This window comes from Puma concolor, chromosome B4 (assembly GCF_028749965.1).
Source record: "Puma concolor isolate L17-30 chromosome B4, mPumCon1.1.hap2, whole genome shotgun sequence".
NCBI lineage: Eukaryota > Metazoa > Chordata > Mammalia > Carnivora > Felidae > Puma > Puma concolor.
In genome coordinates, this window is record NC_141673.1 from 10,624,097 (window position 1) to 10,637,906 (window position 13,810).

At 59.7% G+C, this 13,810-nt stretch overlaps 1 protein-coding gene and 1 long non-coding RNA gene across 3 annotated transcripts in view; one reads left to right on the forward strand and one right to left on the reverse strand.

Annotated features, from left to right (window-relative positions):
- Positions 1-13,810, reverse strand: part of TRIOBP (TRIO and F-actin binding protein) — a 53,056-nt gene that overhangs the window by 14,085 nt on the left and 25,161 nt on the right. The window contains exons 10-12 of one of the 2 annotated variants that reach the window (XM_086712317.1): positions 11,668-11,805; positions 2,505-2,561; positions 1-69 (exon numbers count right to left, since the gene is read on the reverse strand). In XM_086712317.1, the coding sequence (XP_086568443.1) occupies positions 1-69; positions 2,505-2,561; positions 11,668-11,805 (264 nt within the window). Of the gene's footprint in view, positions 70-2,504; positions 2,562-7,662; positions 7,855-11,667; positions 11,806-13,810 lie in introns of those variants that run through there. The other variant, XM_086712316.1, reaches the window with a different exon arrangement.
- LOC147578899 (uncharacterized) lies at positions 7,812-9,493 on the forward strand. The gene is made up of 2 exons (XR_015253312.1): positions 7,812-8,092; positions 9,155-9,493. It is a non-coding gene; the product is annotated as an uncharacterized LOC147578899 (long non-coding RNA).

Here is a 13,810-nt window from a genome sequence, read left to right on the forward strand (position 1 = left end):
CTCCTCTGCGGTGGAGTCCCTGTAGTACTTAAGGCTTGAATCTGTCAGCACAAACCAATGCTTCTTCCACTGTGAAGGAGACGTGGCGGTGAACGAGGGGATGGGGCGGCAGGGAGGGTGGAATGAAAGGGTGTGTGCGTGCACCACTCTACAGCTGTCCTGGGTCTGGCCAGGTCAACCGTGGGGGCCCCGGCCCCCTCAGCCGCCCTGTTGGGGGGCCAGCGGGGGAGGGGGACAGAGAAAAGTCAGAAAATCCAGATTTTGCAGCCTGGCCCTTCCAGGCGCAGCGTCTGTGAAAGGGGATGGCTTTTTCTCAGTGACCACACCTTCCCTGTCCTCCTGGGAGCCCTTCTCTGACTTGCTGACAGCAACATAGCCCTCCGGACCCTCTCCATCAAGATCACCAAGGCTCCTACAAGTGCACGCCCCCCCCCCCCGCCCCCCCGCCCCAGGGCAGACCAGGAAGGGGCTGTGACCTGTGTAAGGCCATTCACCTAGCAAGTCAGGGAGCAGAGCTTTGCGAGTCGTTTTCCCCATGGCCCTCTGGACCCCCTCAGTAACCAAGGACAAGTCTCCCAGAGTAAGACTGGAAGGTGGCCTGGGGTAGGGGCGGGGAGGTAGGTGTGTGAGCACTGGTCCTGTTCTGTTTCTTGATCGGGTTCCTGGTTACACGCGTGTTCGGCTTGTGAGTGCGTTATCTGCGCATTTATGATTTGGGCCCCTTTCTGCAGTGCCGCTCTCTGCTCCGGCGGGCGCTGGGCTGGCAGGACGCACAGCGAAGGGTAGGGGCACCACAACAGCCTGATGTTAAATGTGCCAAGCTCAGCCCGCCTCTGGGCTTCTGGCCATTCACTGGAATGCCAGTCAAGGTCCGCCCACCACCAGGGTCAGCACATATCACCCAGTCCTCAGCCCTCCGGGGGCTCCCCCACATCACCAAACTCCATCCACGTTGTTATTTCAAATATTTAGCCTTCTTTCCTCAAGAAATGGCAAGTTTTCAGGGGTGTGCTGGGATGACACTTTCAACTTCTTTCTACATGGCCTCCCCGAAGAAATAGGGGTTGAGCCTCCAAGAGACCTAGATTACAATGATTTTATCCCTAGCTGTGTGTCTTTGGTCAAGTATCTCGGCCTCTCTGAGCTCCACTCTTGGCACTTGTAAAGGAGGGCTGATAAGAAGGTCGGAAGTGTCTATCCCTCCCTAGTCTATGACAGTTGAGGAGCTAGATGGAGTTCTATGGCCTTAGGCAGCCCAAGTTCTAGGCCTGGGTCTACCGAAGCGGTGACTAGGCCCAGAGGAGAAGTAAGCTTTGTGGGCCTGTCCCCTATCCGTGCACCAAGGGGCTGGGCTGGCTGAACTCCCAGGGCCCTTCCAGCTCGGACATTCCAAAACCCTGTGAAAGAAGATGAGTAGTGGCCAGCTCTGGGTGGGGCCTGTAATCTCTGCCCTCCAGAGACCCTGGGTGGGGAGGCTGGGAAGGGTCACTGGCAGGGTGCCAGGCCTTGTGTGAGCCTGGAGCGTAGCCACCAGAGGACTGGCGAGCAGGCAGCAGGAACGGAAGGCTGTGGGCTGGAGGGAATAAAACATGTGGGGAGGAAACACAATGAGATTCCCTTTGGCTCCGGGCCCTCCCCGGCATGCGGGCTGCGTGCCGACCCGAGCCACGGGCGCATGCAGGACAGGGGTGGGGAGACGTCCCCTCCCAGGCTGAGCGGGCAGGAAGCCAGCTCCAGCTCCCAGACTCCATCAGGCTGGCAGCTGAAAGGGCAGAGCCAGCGACAGGCCGCTGTCCCTCCTGGTGATGGACACGTTAGAGACAGGGAAGGGTCATTAGCCGAGCTATAGCAGAGACCCTACACGGCCCGACCTCTCTGACCCTGCTGTCTACCCTGGAAAGAATCCTCATTATCCATATGCCCATTTCATAGATGTGGACTTAACATCTTCACAGACTCCGCTTAAGTCCTTCGCAGAGGATGTAACCAGGGGAGCCCCAGGTGGGTGAGACTTCCGAGCCTGTGCTCTGAGACCCACTTCTAATGGGGAGGGAGAGGCTCCCGCATGGCTGAGTCTTGGGGAATCTGTAATGTCTCAGGCCAGATGATCTCTGTGGACCCCTCAGACCCAGTCAGGGTCATCAAGAGGGGAGAGGGCCCAGGGGCTCTCGGTGAGAGGAGGGGATGGGGCATAGGGCGTGAGGGGCTAGGAGGCCTCTACCCCTGCCACCCTGTATGCCTGCAGACTGTCCCAGGGGGCCAAGATGACAGCAGCCTCTGCTTCCCACCCCCTCAGCCCAAGGCCCGCCCTGACTGCACGAGAAATGCCCGCCCTCAGGGTGCCCACTCTGAGCCCACCTGCACCCCTCCGCTCAGAGGCCAGGCTCTCTAGAGGCCTAGACAAGCTGCGGAAGCAGCCCAGACTCCTGGGCTGCCCCCAGAGACCCCCTGGGGCACTGAAGCTGCACAGGCCAAGCCCTCCCCTCTGACTGCAGCCCTCCTACCTCCCCAGGCTCGTCCAAGATCGACATCCATCCCTTCTTGAAGTTGAGCAGATCGGGCTATGGAGAGATAAGGAGGCACATAAGTTAGGCCTAGTGGAGAACCAACTGGGGCTGGGGAAGGAGTGTTGTACCCATCCTGCCCCCTGAGTCCTGTGAGACTGGGGTCCTGGAAAGCCAGGAGAGGGGGCTGAGGGCCCAGGTAACCCCCAAATCCGGGCAGGCTCCCCAACCACTGAGATAGCCTTGGCCCCTGTCCCCGACAACCTCTGAGAGCCAAGACGGCAGGCAGGGTGACTGGCACATCTACCACAGGTGGCCAGGCTCCCCTCCTGCCAGCCTACTTCCTCACCAAAGAGCGGGAGAGAGACCCCAGAGGGCTCTGAGAACAGCCTGAACCAGCAGGACTGAGCAAACTGTCCAGTTGCTCTCACCGACAAGGCCAGGAGGCCCATCAGGAAAATGCCTTAAAGCTCCCCCCCCCCCCCCCCCCCCCGCTGATCCCCAACCCACTGACCCTCCTGTGGTCCAACCAGCCCCGCCCTGCCCTTTCCTTGTCCCCTGGAGACTCTGAAAGATGGAGCCAGGCCCAGGGTGGGGTCAGAGATCTCTGGAAGGGCCAGGAAGATACCACTTCGGTGGAGGCAAGCCCTACCTGCCGGGTGCTGCCCAGGGGGGCGCGGCCCCGGGGTCGGGGGGCTCCCAGCCGCTGCATGTTCCAGAGGCCTGTGAGCTAGGTACCCCCTCCCACCCCCACCTAGATGAAACAGATGCTCTCCCGGGTGGTTTCTCTGGCCACGCCCATCTGGTGGGCGCCAGCCACCTGACCCTCCCTGCCCACCGGCAGACTTCTCTCTCGTGTCTAAGGCCTGGTCCGTCAGCAGTGTCAGCTTCTGCCCGCTGGCAGGGGGGAGAGCAGGGCGGGCCAAGCTGCGGGCAGGGAGGAGGTGGCCACCTGTCGCTATGGCCCTGAGCCCACCTATCAGTACCGTCATCACAGCCTCACCAGGCCAAGGTGTCTGGTTGCCTGGGAAGGAGCTTGCGGCTCGGCTCCGTGGGGTGGGCAGCAGAGACAGCAGCTGGACACCGGAGACACCTGACCTGGCCACCTCCCCTGACCCGCCTTCCTCCCCATTCTCCTCTTCCTCAGGTGGAGGAAGTGGCCTAAGAGGGGCTTGGCCCAGGGGCCTGGACATCCACAGCCAGCCACAGCCCAGGCTGTGCAGCCAGGGCCCCTGGATCTCAGCAGGCCAGCAGCCCCACCCCTGCAGGGCAGCCCCTCCCTGCATACCTGTCTGAGGGAGGGGTCCCAGGCTCAGCTCAGAGCTGGGAAACCCTGGGGCTGTGTTTGCCCTGTCTCTCTCTCGATTCTTCCTCACCCTGTTCCCCACGAGTGCCAGAGGCTGCCCGGGGTGGTCCCAAGCGAAGACTGAAGATTGGCAGCTACACTCGGGGCCACCGAGTCACCTGGGTAACCTCCCTTCAGACCGGGACCTCCGGTGACCCCCAAGGTCTGGCCCACGGTGACTAGGCCTCGGCAAAAACCTGCTGAATAAATATCACTCCCCCACCCCCCCCCTTTACCTTCCTGATCGAAATTCCTGTGCTTTGGGGGCAGTCTCCACCCTCACCCCCTGCCTCTGAGAAGTCAGGCTATCTGGGATGGCCCACAGAGCTGGCCTTGCTGTCCAGGGGAAAGCCCCTGGGAAGGACGAGCAGACCACCGGGCCATTCAGACTGGGCCAGGGCTGAGGGATCAGCCATAGGCTTCCAGAGCTGAGCAAGGGCTCCCCAGCTAGAATGACAGGCTGGGACCCCAAGGGGTGCCTGGGAAGCAGGGGGGAGGAGGAGGGGTCCCTGTGACCTTCCCCTCCCTGAGCCCTGGCTGCCTAATGTAGCAAATGATGCTGGGGGTAGGGGTGCGGGGGGTGGGGGTCCTGCCGTCCCCAAAGCTTTGTGAGAGGGCTGAATGAGCTACGTGTGGAGGAGCTCGGTGACCCTCTGGAAGCTGGTACAAACACACTACGAGCATGTCAGGTACGAGATGGGCACAGTGACCTTGGAGGGAGGAGGATGCCAATGTGAGATTTTAAACCTGCTGGCGGGAGCGGGGCGGGGCGGGGGGGGGGGGGGGGACAGGTCCTGCAGTCACCTGGGAACCTCTGTCTAGGGTCAAGAGGTCTGCTAGTCTAAATCTCTCATGCCACACCTCCACTCAGGCCCAGCCACCCTCCCTCCACCCAAGGCAGCTCACTTTCCCTTTGTCCCTTCAGGAGTACCGGCCAGCTCTCACGGCCTGCCCTCTCCTTCCTTTGGCCATGGCCACAGCCGCGGCCACAGCTCAGCATTGCCTCCCACCCGCCTGGACCACTGACGCGGCCTCCTCTAAGCACGGAGCCTCTCAAAAAGGCCTAGGGTCCCGAGTCGGCTCCGAACCTCCAGGGATGGCTCCAGGTGGTTTCAAACCAAGGTCCAGCTGCCTGATGGCACAGAGGCCGCAGCTCACCCTCCCAGCCCGGCCTCCCCTTCGTGTAGGGAACCCTGTTTTTATATCACCACGTATGCTCTCCGATCCCCGGCACAGCGGGACTCCAGGCCCCTCCGCACCAGCCCGAGTCCTCCGCTTACGTACCAGGCTTCCTCCTCCTCCGTTGACCAGGCAAACCCCTACCCGCGCCTTAAGACCCAACTTAATTGCCACCTCTGAGGCCCCTTTCCCTGCACACAACACACACCCATGGCAGCTGCCCTCCCACAGCCTCTGTTGCATTTGTGATTATCGTGAAGCCAGTTACTTATCCCTCACAGGCTAGAGTGGAAGCAACTCCATTAGGGACATGCGCTGTTTGCCCTCCAGGACCAAGAGGCTAAGGGAATGTTTGTTAAAAAAAAAAAAAAATTAAAAAAAAAAAACAAAACACATCAGGCACTGTTTTAGGCCAGGAAATCAGCTGCGATTGGGAGATGTGGCCCCTGCCCTGGTGGAACTCAGGAGACAGACAATAAACAAGGGACGGGTATATAATCTGATGCCAGGCGGTGGCTTAGGGAATGAGGCTCCAAGGGCAGGGCTACACAGGGCTAAGGCAAAAAGAGGTGGAAGAGATCTTGACTCCAGGCCTTTAGGCATTTACCCATTCGCGGCCACTGTACCATTTGCTTCCTGCAGCTCTCTGAGCTCAGGGCTAGAGGTCAGGAGAGAGGGAAAGGGTGTGAAGAGGCCCAGGAGGGACACCAGGCTGGGGCAGGCTCAGGCATGAAGGCAGCCATGATGAACCCAGAAAGCACCGTCAGTGGTGATCATGAGCCGCCTCTCTGCTCCAAAACCTTTCTTGGCTCCCCAGTGTCCCTGACCAAAGCCTAAACCGCTTCTCCTGGCCTTGGAGGCTTTCCTTCCCAGGTCCCCTTTCTATGTTGTCACCACTCCCCAAACGTGACCACCAGCCTTTGTCTACACTGTTCCCTCCCTCCGTCCATTTCCACCTGATAAAGCCCTACAATCGCAGCTGGGCATCTTCCTTTGGAAAGCCCCTTCGCACCACAGGGATATGCTGTCCCTCCATCAAGTGCCCCCACACGTTCAACATGGGCTTTCTCAAGAGAGGCAGCTGTGTACATTTCTTATCTGGCCCCAGCGAGAAAACTGGGGCAGACCTAGATACAAATGCTGGCTCAGCCCAGGCTGAGCTATGTCACTTGGGGCATGTCACTTCCCCTGTCTATACCTCAGTGCTCTCATCTGTTAGATGGGGAGTTACAATCATCCTTAGAGGATCAACTCTGGTAGCATGAAAGCACCCAATTCAGGATCTGGCAGGCACCCAGTAGGCAATGCAACCACCCTCCCCGGGCCAAGGGCTTGGGGCCTGGGGGTGGGCGGCCAGGACACTGACTCAGCTCCTCCCCCCACATCCCTCTGGCTCTCTGACCAAAGGGAGGCTGCTGACGACAGGAAGAGCCAGCAGGGAGGTGGCAGGATGTGCGGAGGCCGAGGAAGTCCAAGCAGCGGCCAGGTCATCACACTCTTAGGGGCAGGGGCCCTGAGGGCCCACCCCCAGCAGCCCAGCCCACTTCTTAGGGTCTCCACTAGCTTGAGGAAAGGGGATGTGCGCATGCGCAAACGCACCGTGCTCCACTCCATCACCCCACCCTCCAAGGCTGTCAGAGCCTCCCTAAGGCTCTAGCCAGAAACCAAAAGCAGCCCCGCCCCTCCTCTTCCAGAACATCACGGTCAAGGGGCCAGACTGACCTGAAAAGAGGCTCCTCGTTCCTTTACGTTCAGGGTAAACTCGGGCAACTCACCACCGCCCCCCCCCCCCCCCGCAACAAGCCTCGGTTTATCTAACTGTAAAATGGGAATAAAGGCCCACTCAGTTGCGAGGCTCAGTATGATCATTAAGGCATAGGTATTGATGTAACCGGAGTAGTGCCTATCCCCAAGAGAAAGACAAATCTCTGCCATCGTGTCCCCCACCCCACTCGTGGGCTTGCTCCGAGCCAAGGCCCCAGTGCTGCTGCGAAGTGGCAAGCCGAGGAGAACACGGCGTCGTGCCACTTCGGAAATCCCAGGACGGGCTCCCGGACGGGGTGGGACGGGGCGGCCCCTTCTCACCCACTCAACCTCGGGCGCCCATGCGGGTAGGCAGTCCTCCCAGGCCTGGATCAGCGCGACCCATTCGAGCCGGGGAGCGCCCCTCTCCAGCCCTGGGCGAGACCCCAGACCCAGGCCAGGCCCTTCTCCGCTCCTCCCACTGCCCGGAGCCCTGGGAGTGCCTACGGGCCTGGCAGCTTGGGAGAATCAGGTCAGGTCTTCACCGAGGGGGCTGGAGGGGTGGTGGAAAAGGGCCATCAGAAATGGTCCGTGACTGGTCCCACAAAAGTAGGCGGAGAGGGGACTGCCCAAGATAGGGAGTTCCCGTTTCCTCGGGGTCGCCGGGGCTCCTAGTCCGGAAAGGTGAGGAGGAGGCTGGGGGAAGTCGAGGCAGAACAGCCAGCTGGGGCCGCTGGGGTCGCCCTGTCTTCCGGCCGAGACCTCCTCTCGCCTTCGGGAAGTGAAGGGGGTGCCCAGGAGGGGAGCGGCTCGGCTGGGGCTCGGGCCGTCACTCTCCTCCCGGCCTGGGGCGCAGAAGGGCTGGCCCGGGGGGGGGGGGGGGGCACTCACCGTCATGGCGGCGCCCCGGGGCGGCGGGAGCAGGAGGCAGGGAAGTGGAGAGGGCTCTCGGGCCGGGCCCAGCGGCGCGGGAATCCCGCCGCCGCCGCCGCCCCTCTCGGCTGCCCGCCGCCGCTCCTCCGGCCCTTCCCTTCCCCGGCGCTGCCCCGGCCCCTTCCATCCGCCCATAAAACTTTTTTTTTTTTTTTTTCAAACTTCCTGGGAGGACCCGGGAGGGCCAATGGGCGGCGAGGCAGCCGGGACAAACAGCCGCGGGGGCCGCGGGCGGACCAATGGCAGCGCGGGACGGGACGGGGGCGGGGCCTGCCGCGACGGGACGGACGCGCGAGGGCGGTCGCGGCCGGCGGATGGGGGCGGAGGGAGTCGAGGGCCGGGCTCCCGCCCCGGGCGCGCTGGGAGGAAGGAAGGACCCTGCGTGCAGGTGACTCGGTCGGGCCCTGGCGCGGGAGTGCTGGGCGGGGACAGCCGGGTGTGGCACCCAGTCGCCCAGCGGTGGCTCCCGCGAGCCGCCGGACCAAGCGATGGGTCCACTCACCAAGGGCTCGGCGCCTCGGTTTGACGGAGACGTGGGCAATGCAGCCAGTACTAAAACTCAGCAGGTCCCACTCGCCGAGCCCCGCTCATGACCTATGTAATCTAATTTCGTCCTCACCACAGACCTGACAGGGAGGTGTCCTTGTCCCCCTTTTACTAATGAGAAAACAGAGGCTCAGAGAAGTGAGCCGACTTGGCCAAGGTCACACAGTAAGAAGAGACGGGATTCCTAGCGCGTAATCTAAGCACAAAGCGAGTTCTGGAATGGTAGGACCTTCTCCAAATGGCCCCTCCTTACAAGCGGGTCTTTCTCGGCTTGAGAACCCCATTTTGGGTTCTTGGATGTGGGCGTACACACTTTTCTCACATTCCCAGCACTTGGCAGTTTGTAAGAGGCCTTTTCGCCCGCAGGAGCTCATCTGAGCTTCCTAGCAGAGGAGGGACCTTCGTGGAATTTGTTGAAAATGCAGTGGTTGCTTGTGTGGCATGGTGATTCAAACCCTGCAGTTACCTGAAGCAAAGTATTACTTACTACCCTCTCTGGGCCTCAACTTCACCCTCTGTAAAAGGGGAGAATGCTACTATCGCCTGATGTTCCGGTAAGGATTAATTGTTAATTTAAGTCACCCCCCCTAGAACGTCCCCTTTATCCTTAGTCAGCTGTTTTTAGGTGGGGAGGCAGGGGAGCTTGGAGTAACTGCCATTCCAATTTTCTGCCGTCTCAATTTGGGGCTCAGACATTATTGCTTTCATAGCTATAATTGCTCTCCCCATTTCCCAGGTAAAGAAATGGAGGGCCAGGGCCTGAAGTTCTGTCCTAGCATTTCCCCCCGGGTGTCTCTCCTCCACCCTGAGACATGAGGCCAAGGATAAGCCTATCTTCCTCTAGACACCGGCCTTCCTGTCTCCACGCGCTGAGTTTTCCCGCTCTCCCCTCTACCTCACTTAGGCATTTGGTCCTTGGGAGAGGGAGTGAATAAACAGAAGACCTCCCCTACCACCACCCGTGCCCTGGTCCAGTGGCTCCCGACCAGCCTCCTTGCTGGTTTCCTGGCCTCTGGGACTCCTCTTTCAGTGCCCTCAACCCAGCGATCAGTTCACTCCCCTGCTCAAAGTTCAACAGTGCTAATAGATCAGCTCTGCATTCTTGTTGCAGGCGGTCAGCGGCCATCAGAATCTGACCCCTGCCTGCTGTCTTCCATCATTGCCCACACACGTTTTACATGCTAGGGATACATAACACTGGACTGCTGGGAATTCCCAGAATAAACCAGGTCCTTTGTACCTCAGATGGGACGGCACATGTTGTTCTCTGCAGGGTCTGGAACAGCTTCTCTTCCCGTCCTCTGTGCCCTGACACACACATACACTCCGCCCCCCCCCCCCCCCCGCCCCTCCTTCCCCTCTCTCCAAATGTTCGTTTGCCCGGAAAATTCCTTCTCACCCTCCAGGTCTCAATCCAAAGGAAGCCAGGGTGTCCCCAGCCCAGAGGTAGAAACTCCTTGTCCGCTGCTCCCTGCATCTGGACATTCCGCCACTAAAATGATGACCACACTGTGTTCTAACCAGTTACATGTCAGTGTCCTCACCAAACTGAGCTTCTTGTGGGCACAGAGTGTTTTTGCCTAGATCTCGGAGTCCACAGTAGGTCCTCAGTAAACATAGGTCAAATGAGCGAATGCACAAATGGAGAAACGACTCCCTTGCCACATCTTGTCCTAGTGGGACAGAGATGGGACTGACTCAGGGACCCAGGAGTGAGTTATTAAACAGAGCCACCAAACTTGGGGGTTATCCATCCATCCAACCGTTGTTAAACTTGACTCTACTGAGGATAGCAGCATGAGGCTCAGAGAGGGCCACAACGTCCCAAAGCCGTACAACTTAGAGACAGAACTCAAGCCCAGGTTTCCTGGCCTTTGACCTTGGAGAGCGATGTCACCCTCCGACCCAAGAGATGTTTGAAGCTGCTCTAAGTAACCGTCTGGGAGACTCCGCTGGCAGTTCCGTCCCATAGCTCTTGATTTGCCTCATTCCCAGATGAGAAAACGGCTGCACACCCACTCAGCCTCAGTTACCGCATCTGTCTAACGGGGAAAAAAAATCTGTGGGGATTCTCAGGGCTGCAAGGAGGGCTTGGAGATCAGGATGCCCAGAGATGGGAGGGTTCACATCTCAGCTCTGCCCCTTGTGTGACCTAGAACAAGTCGTGTTTTTCCTCAGTGCCCTTCATTTCCTTCTGTAAGACGGACAACACGGACCATACTTCGTATGCCCAGGGGTGAGGATTAAACGCAATCAGGCAGGCCATGCACCGAACACCGAGCTGAGCACAAACTAGGTGCCAAATACATGCTGGTTATCATCACCAGCACCATTGTCCCAGGTGCCTTTCCCCGTTTCTCTCCCCTTCTCTCCACCAGGGACTTACCTGCTCCCTCCTGCCAGACCGGCTGCATGTTGGTGACCTTTAGTTAGTGTGACAAGGTAATTCCCGCCCATGGCTCGAAGGTACCACTCTGCCCAGATAACCGTGTTTGTCCCATCACCCGAGGGCCCTAACCCCCAAAGAGCAGCAGAGCGGAAGTTAGGAAGCGGCTGGGAAAAGTTAGTGTGTGGACGCCCCCAACCGTCACACCTCTGTGCCTCCTGATCTCCCTGAGCCCTCTCTGCAGCCCTGAGCATCGCTATAGATCCTGCCCCATTAAACAGATGTGGCAACTGAGGCGTGGGGTGGGTTAGCTGCAGCCAGTCTCTCATCTAAGAATGAGGAAAATCAGCAGGAGGCCGACTCCCCTCAACCCGAGCCGTGCAACTCCAGCTCACCTCCCTGAGCCTCGGTCCCTTCATCTGCAAAGTGGGTATACTGTCTCTAACGTGCCCAGCCTCGGGCTGGACCCAGAGCCAACGAGAGGGTACAGGAGTCATCCTGTCGACAAGAGAAGAGACCCCACGCGCCTGCCAGTGGCCCCTGGAGAGACCAGGCCCCTTCTCTCTGCTGCGAAGGGGGCAGGAGGAAGCAAGTCACAGCTGCCTGCCCTCCCTGCCCCTGAGGAAACCCTGAACCAGAGGCCTGAGTGTTTACAGCCCTCTCTGGGCAGGGGGTAGGTTACGTAATGCCAGATGTTTGTGAAACTGGCTGAGACCCAGGTCTGAGACACACTTTGCAATCCCAGAGCCCCCCCTCAGGCCATCCCTCCCTCCCTCCCCCCAACCTGACTCCCCTTGGCTCAGTTGCTGCTTGGCCGCTTTCAGCTGTATAGATTATTCAACCCCCCCTCACCCTGAAAACGGAAAACAGCCCCAGCCCCGTCCTGGAGGTGGGATTCTCCTTTCTCGTGTGGGAGCCCCAATTCCCTCCTCTCAGCCCCCACTTTCCCTCCTTTGACTAACGCCAACCTCCTTCCTCCCGTCCCCCTCTCTCCCACCCTCATCCCTCCCACCCCGCTGGAGCCAGCCTACCCTTTGCCACCTGAGGACCCCCAGAGACAGCAGGAACGGATTGAACAGCGTGGGAACGTCCCCGGGCATCCGCCATGAGGTCACCAGTCGGCCCTTGAGTGGGCTCCCAGCCTTGCCCTCCGCTGGCCTCTTGTCTGCCTGTCAAACAGGGTCCAGTGTTGGCCCCCAGGTCCCTTTGGTGGGATGGGGGGGGGTCTCTGACTACAGTCTCCCCTGCCTATTCTGCCATGCCTACCTGGAAGGCCCAGGGCTCTCATCTTTCTTATCTCACAGAGTTGCCAAGAAAGGAACTTGCTAACTCATTCACACTACGGGGTGTTTGGCTGATAGGGCTCTTGGGGCTCAGCACCTTTGGGGGCGTGCACTTCACCCCCTAAAGCCAAACCACAGGTGGCCAGTAGGAAGGCGGGGAGGACGCGCCCCAGATGTGTGTTCAGCCTGCGTAGGGTTTTCAGATCGTTTTGCATTAGGTTCCAATGTTAAATCATCGAGAGACTGACGTATAACTACATATTTCCAGTTTCTCAAGGTAGAAGACCTCTGGGCCCATCCCCACGGCGTCAACCCGTGTGGCACCAAGAGGTCACACAAGTGCCCCTGATCTCTATCCCGCGTCCGCCTACTCTCCCCATTTTATGAAAGGAAGGAATGACAGACTTCTGCAGCCACTCCCGGCAAGGTCCCCAAATGCACCCCCTTTGCAGTCATCCTTGTTGGGGAAACAGGCCCCAAGAAAGCAGCAGCATTTACCCAAAGTCCCATAGCAGCTTACTGGCAGAGAGGTAGGCCAGAGCCCAGGGGTCCCCACTCTTTGGGGTCCAGAGCTTATCTGTCGGTGGGGTGTAAGGGCTTGGGGGGAAGGAGTCCGCTCCCCACCTTGCCACCGCATTCCCCCAGCAGGGCCCCGGCCACTAGACCAGGAGCTCCACGCGCTCCAATTTACTCCTGGCCCACACCCAGGCCAGCAGAAAGCGCTCACTAAGTGTACGTGAATAAATGAATGAATGAATCGATGAACGAACGAGCGAGCAAACGAACGAGGCAGTTACCAGCTCTGACCAATCCAGGCCGCCTGGGGATGCACTGAGAGGTTTCCACGTTGGTGGGATGGGCCCGTTTCGTGGAGACTAGAGGGGGACCCCTATATTGCTATTTCCGGTTCGTTCACGAAGCTCTGGCCCCAGGAAGTATGAAGAAATGACCCAGAAAGAGGAAGAAGCAAAGTTGCCAGAGCCCCTGTGAGAGTTGGAAGCGCCTTTAGTGACCAGTCCTCTGTCTCCTCCCCTTTCACCGACGGGGAGACTGGCCACCAAGCAATTAGAGTCCTGCCGCTGCCTCAGGAGGCCACGCGGTGGGTCAGGACAGAGCCAGGAAGCCACATCCAGGCAGCACCGGGACTGCGGGATGGGGGTCCTGAGCCCCAGGTTCTAATTTGAGGTCAGCCGCTGCCTGGCTGGTGTGACCTGGGGTGGCGGTCCTGCCCCTCGTTTCCTCCTCTGCAATGAGGGCCTGGGCAGAATCGCCCCAGCTCTGATTAGCGGCAGGGCCAGAATGGGGGTTCCAGGCTGCCAGGCAGATGCCCCCCTCTCACTCTCTTTTCTGGAGGCAGCACCCGGAAACAGCGGAACCAGAGCAGGATGAGGAAAGCATAGCCCCAAGCGGCCCGTCTCCTCCCTGCCTCCTGCCCCAGGCTGTCAGCTCTGACCTCACCTCTCTGGAGGCTGAGGGTGATGAGAACAGTCTGTTTGGCAGGTTGTGGGGAGGGGAGGGGGGGGGGCACAGCGCTGTGCTCCAGCTGCTGCCCGGCCTTCCAGCAGCCTCGCTGGGTCCCACCCCCTGCACACATCCCTCCCGCCCCGGGGATCCTGGAGACCGTCCAGGCTCAGCTGACTGCCGCACCTCCTCGGCCCTCTTCAGCGGTTCTCTGGCTCCAGCTCCTGGAATCCCTACGCTTTCTCCCGGCCTGCCCAGCCCTCCGGAACCAGAAAGACCTTACCTTCAGAGACCATCAGGCTCAAACTGCCATTTACCCAGAAAAACGGGAGCGACTTTTCAGGGCGTCCTAGCAAGTCAAAAGCAGAGCCCCAGGCTTCTGACCCCCGGATCATTTACCTGCCCCGGTCCCCAAGCCAAAAGGTGGCTC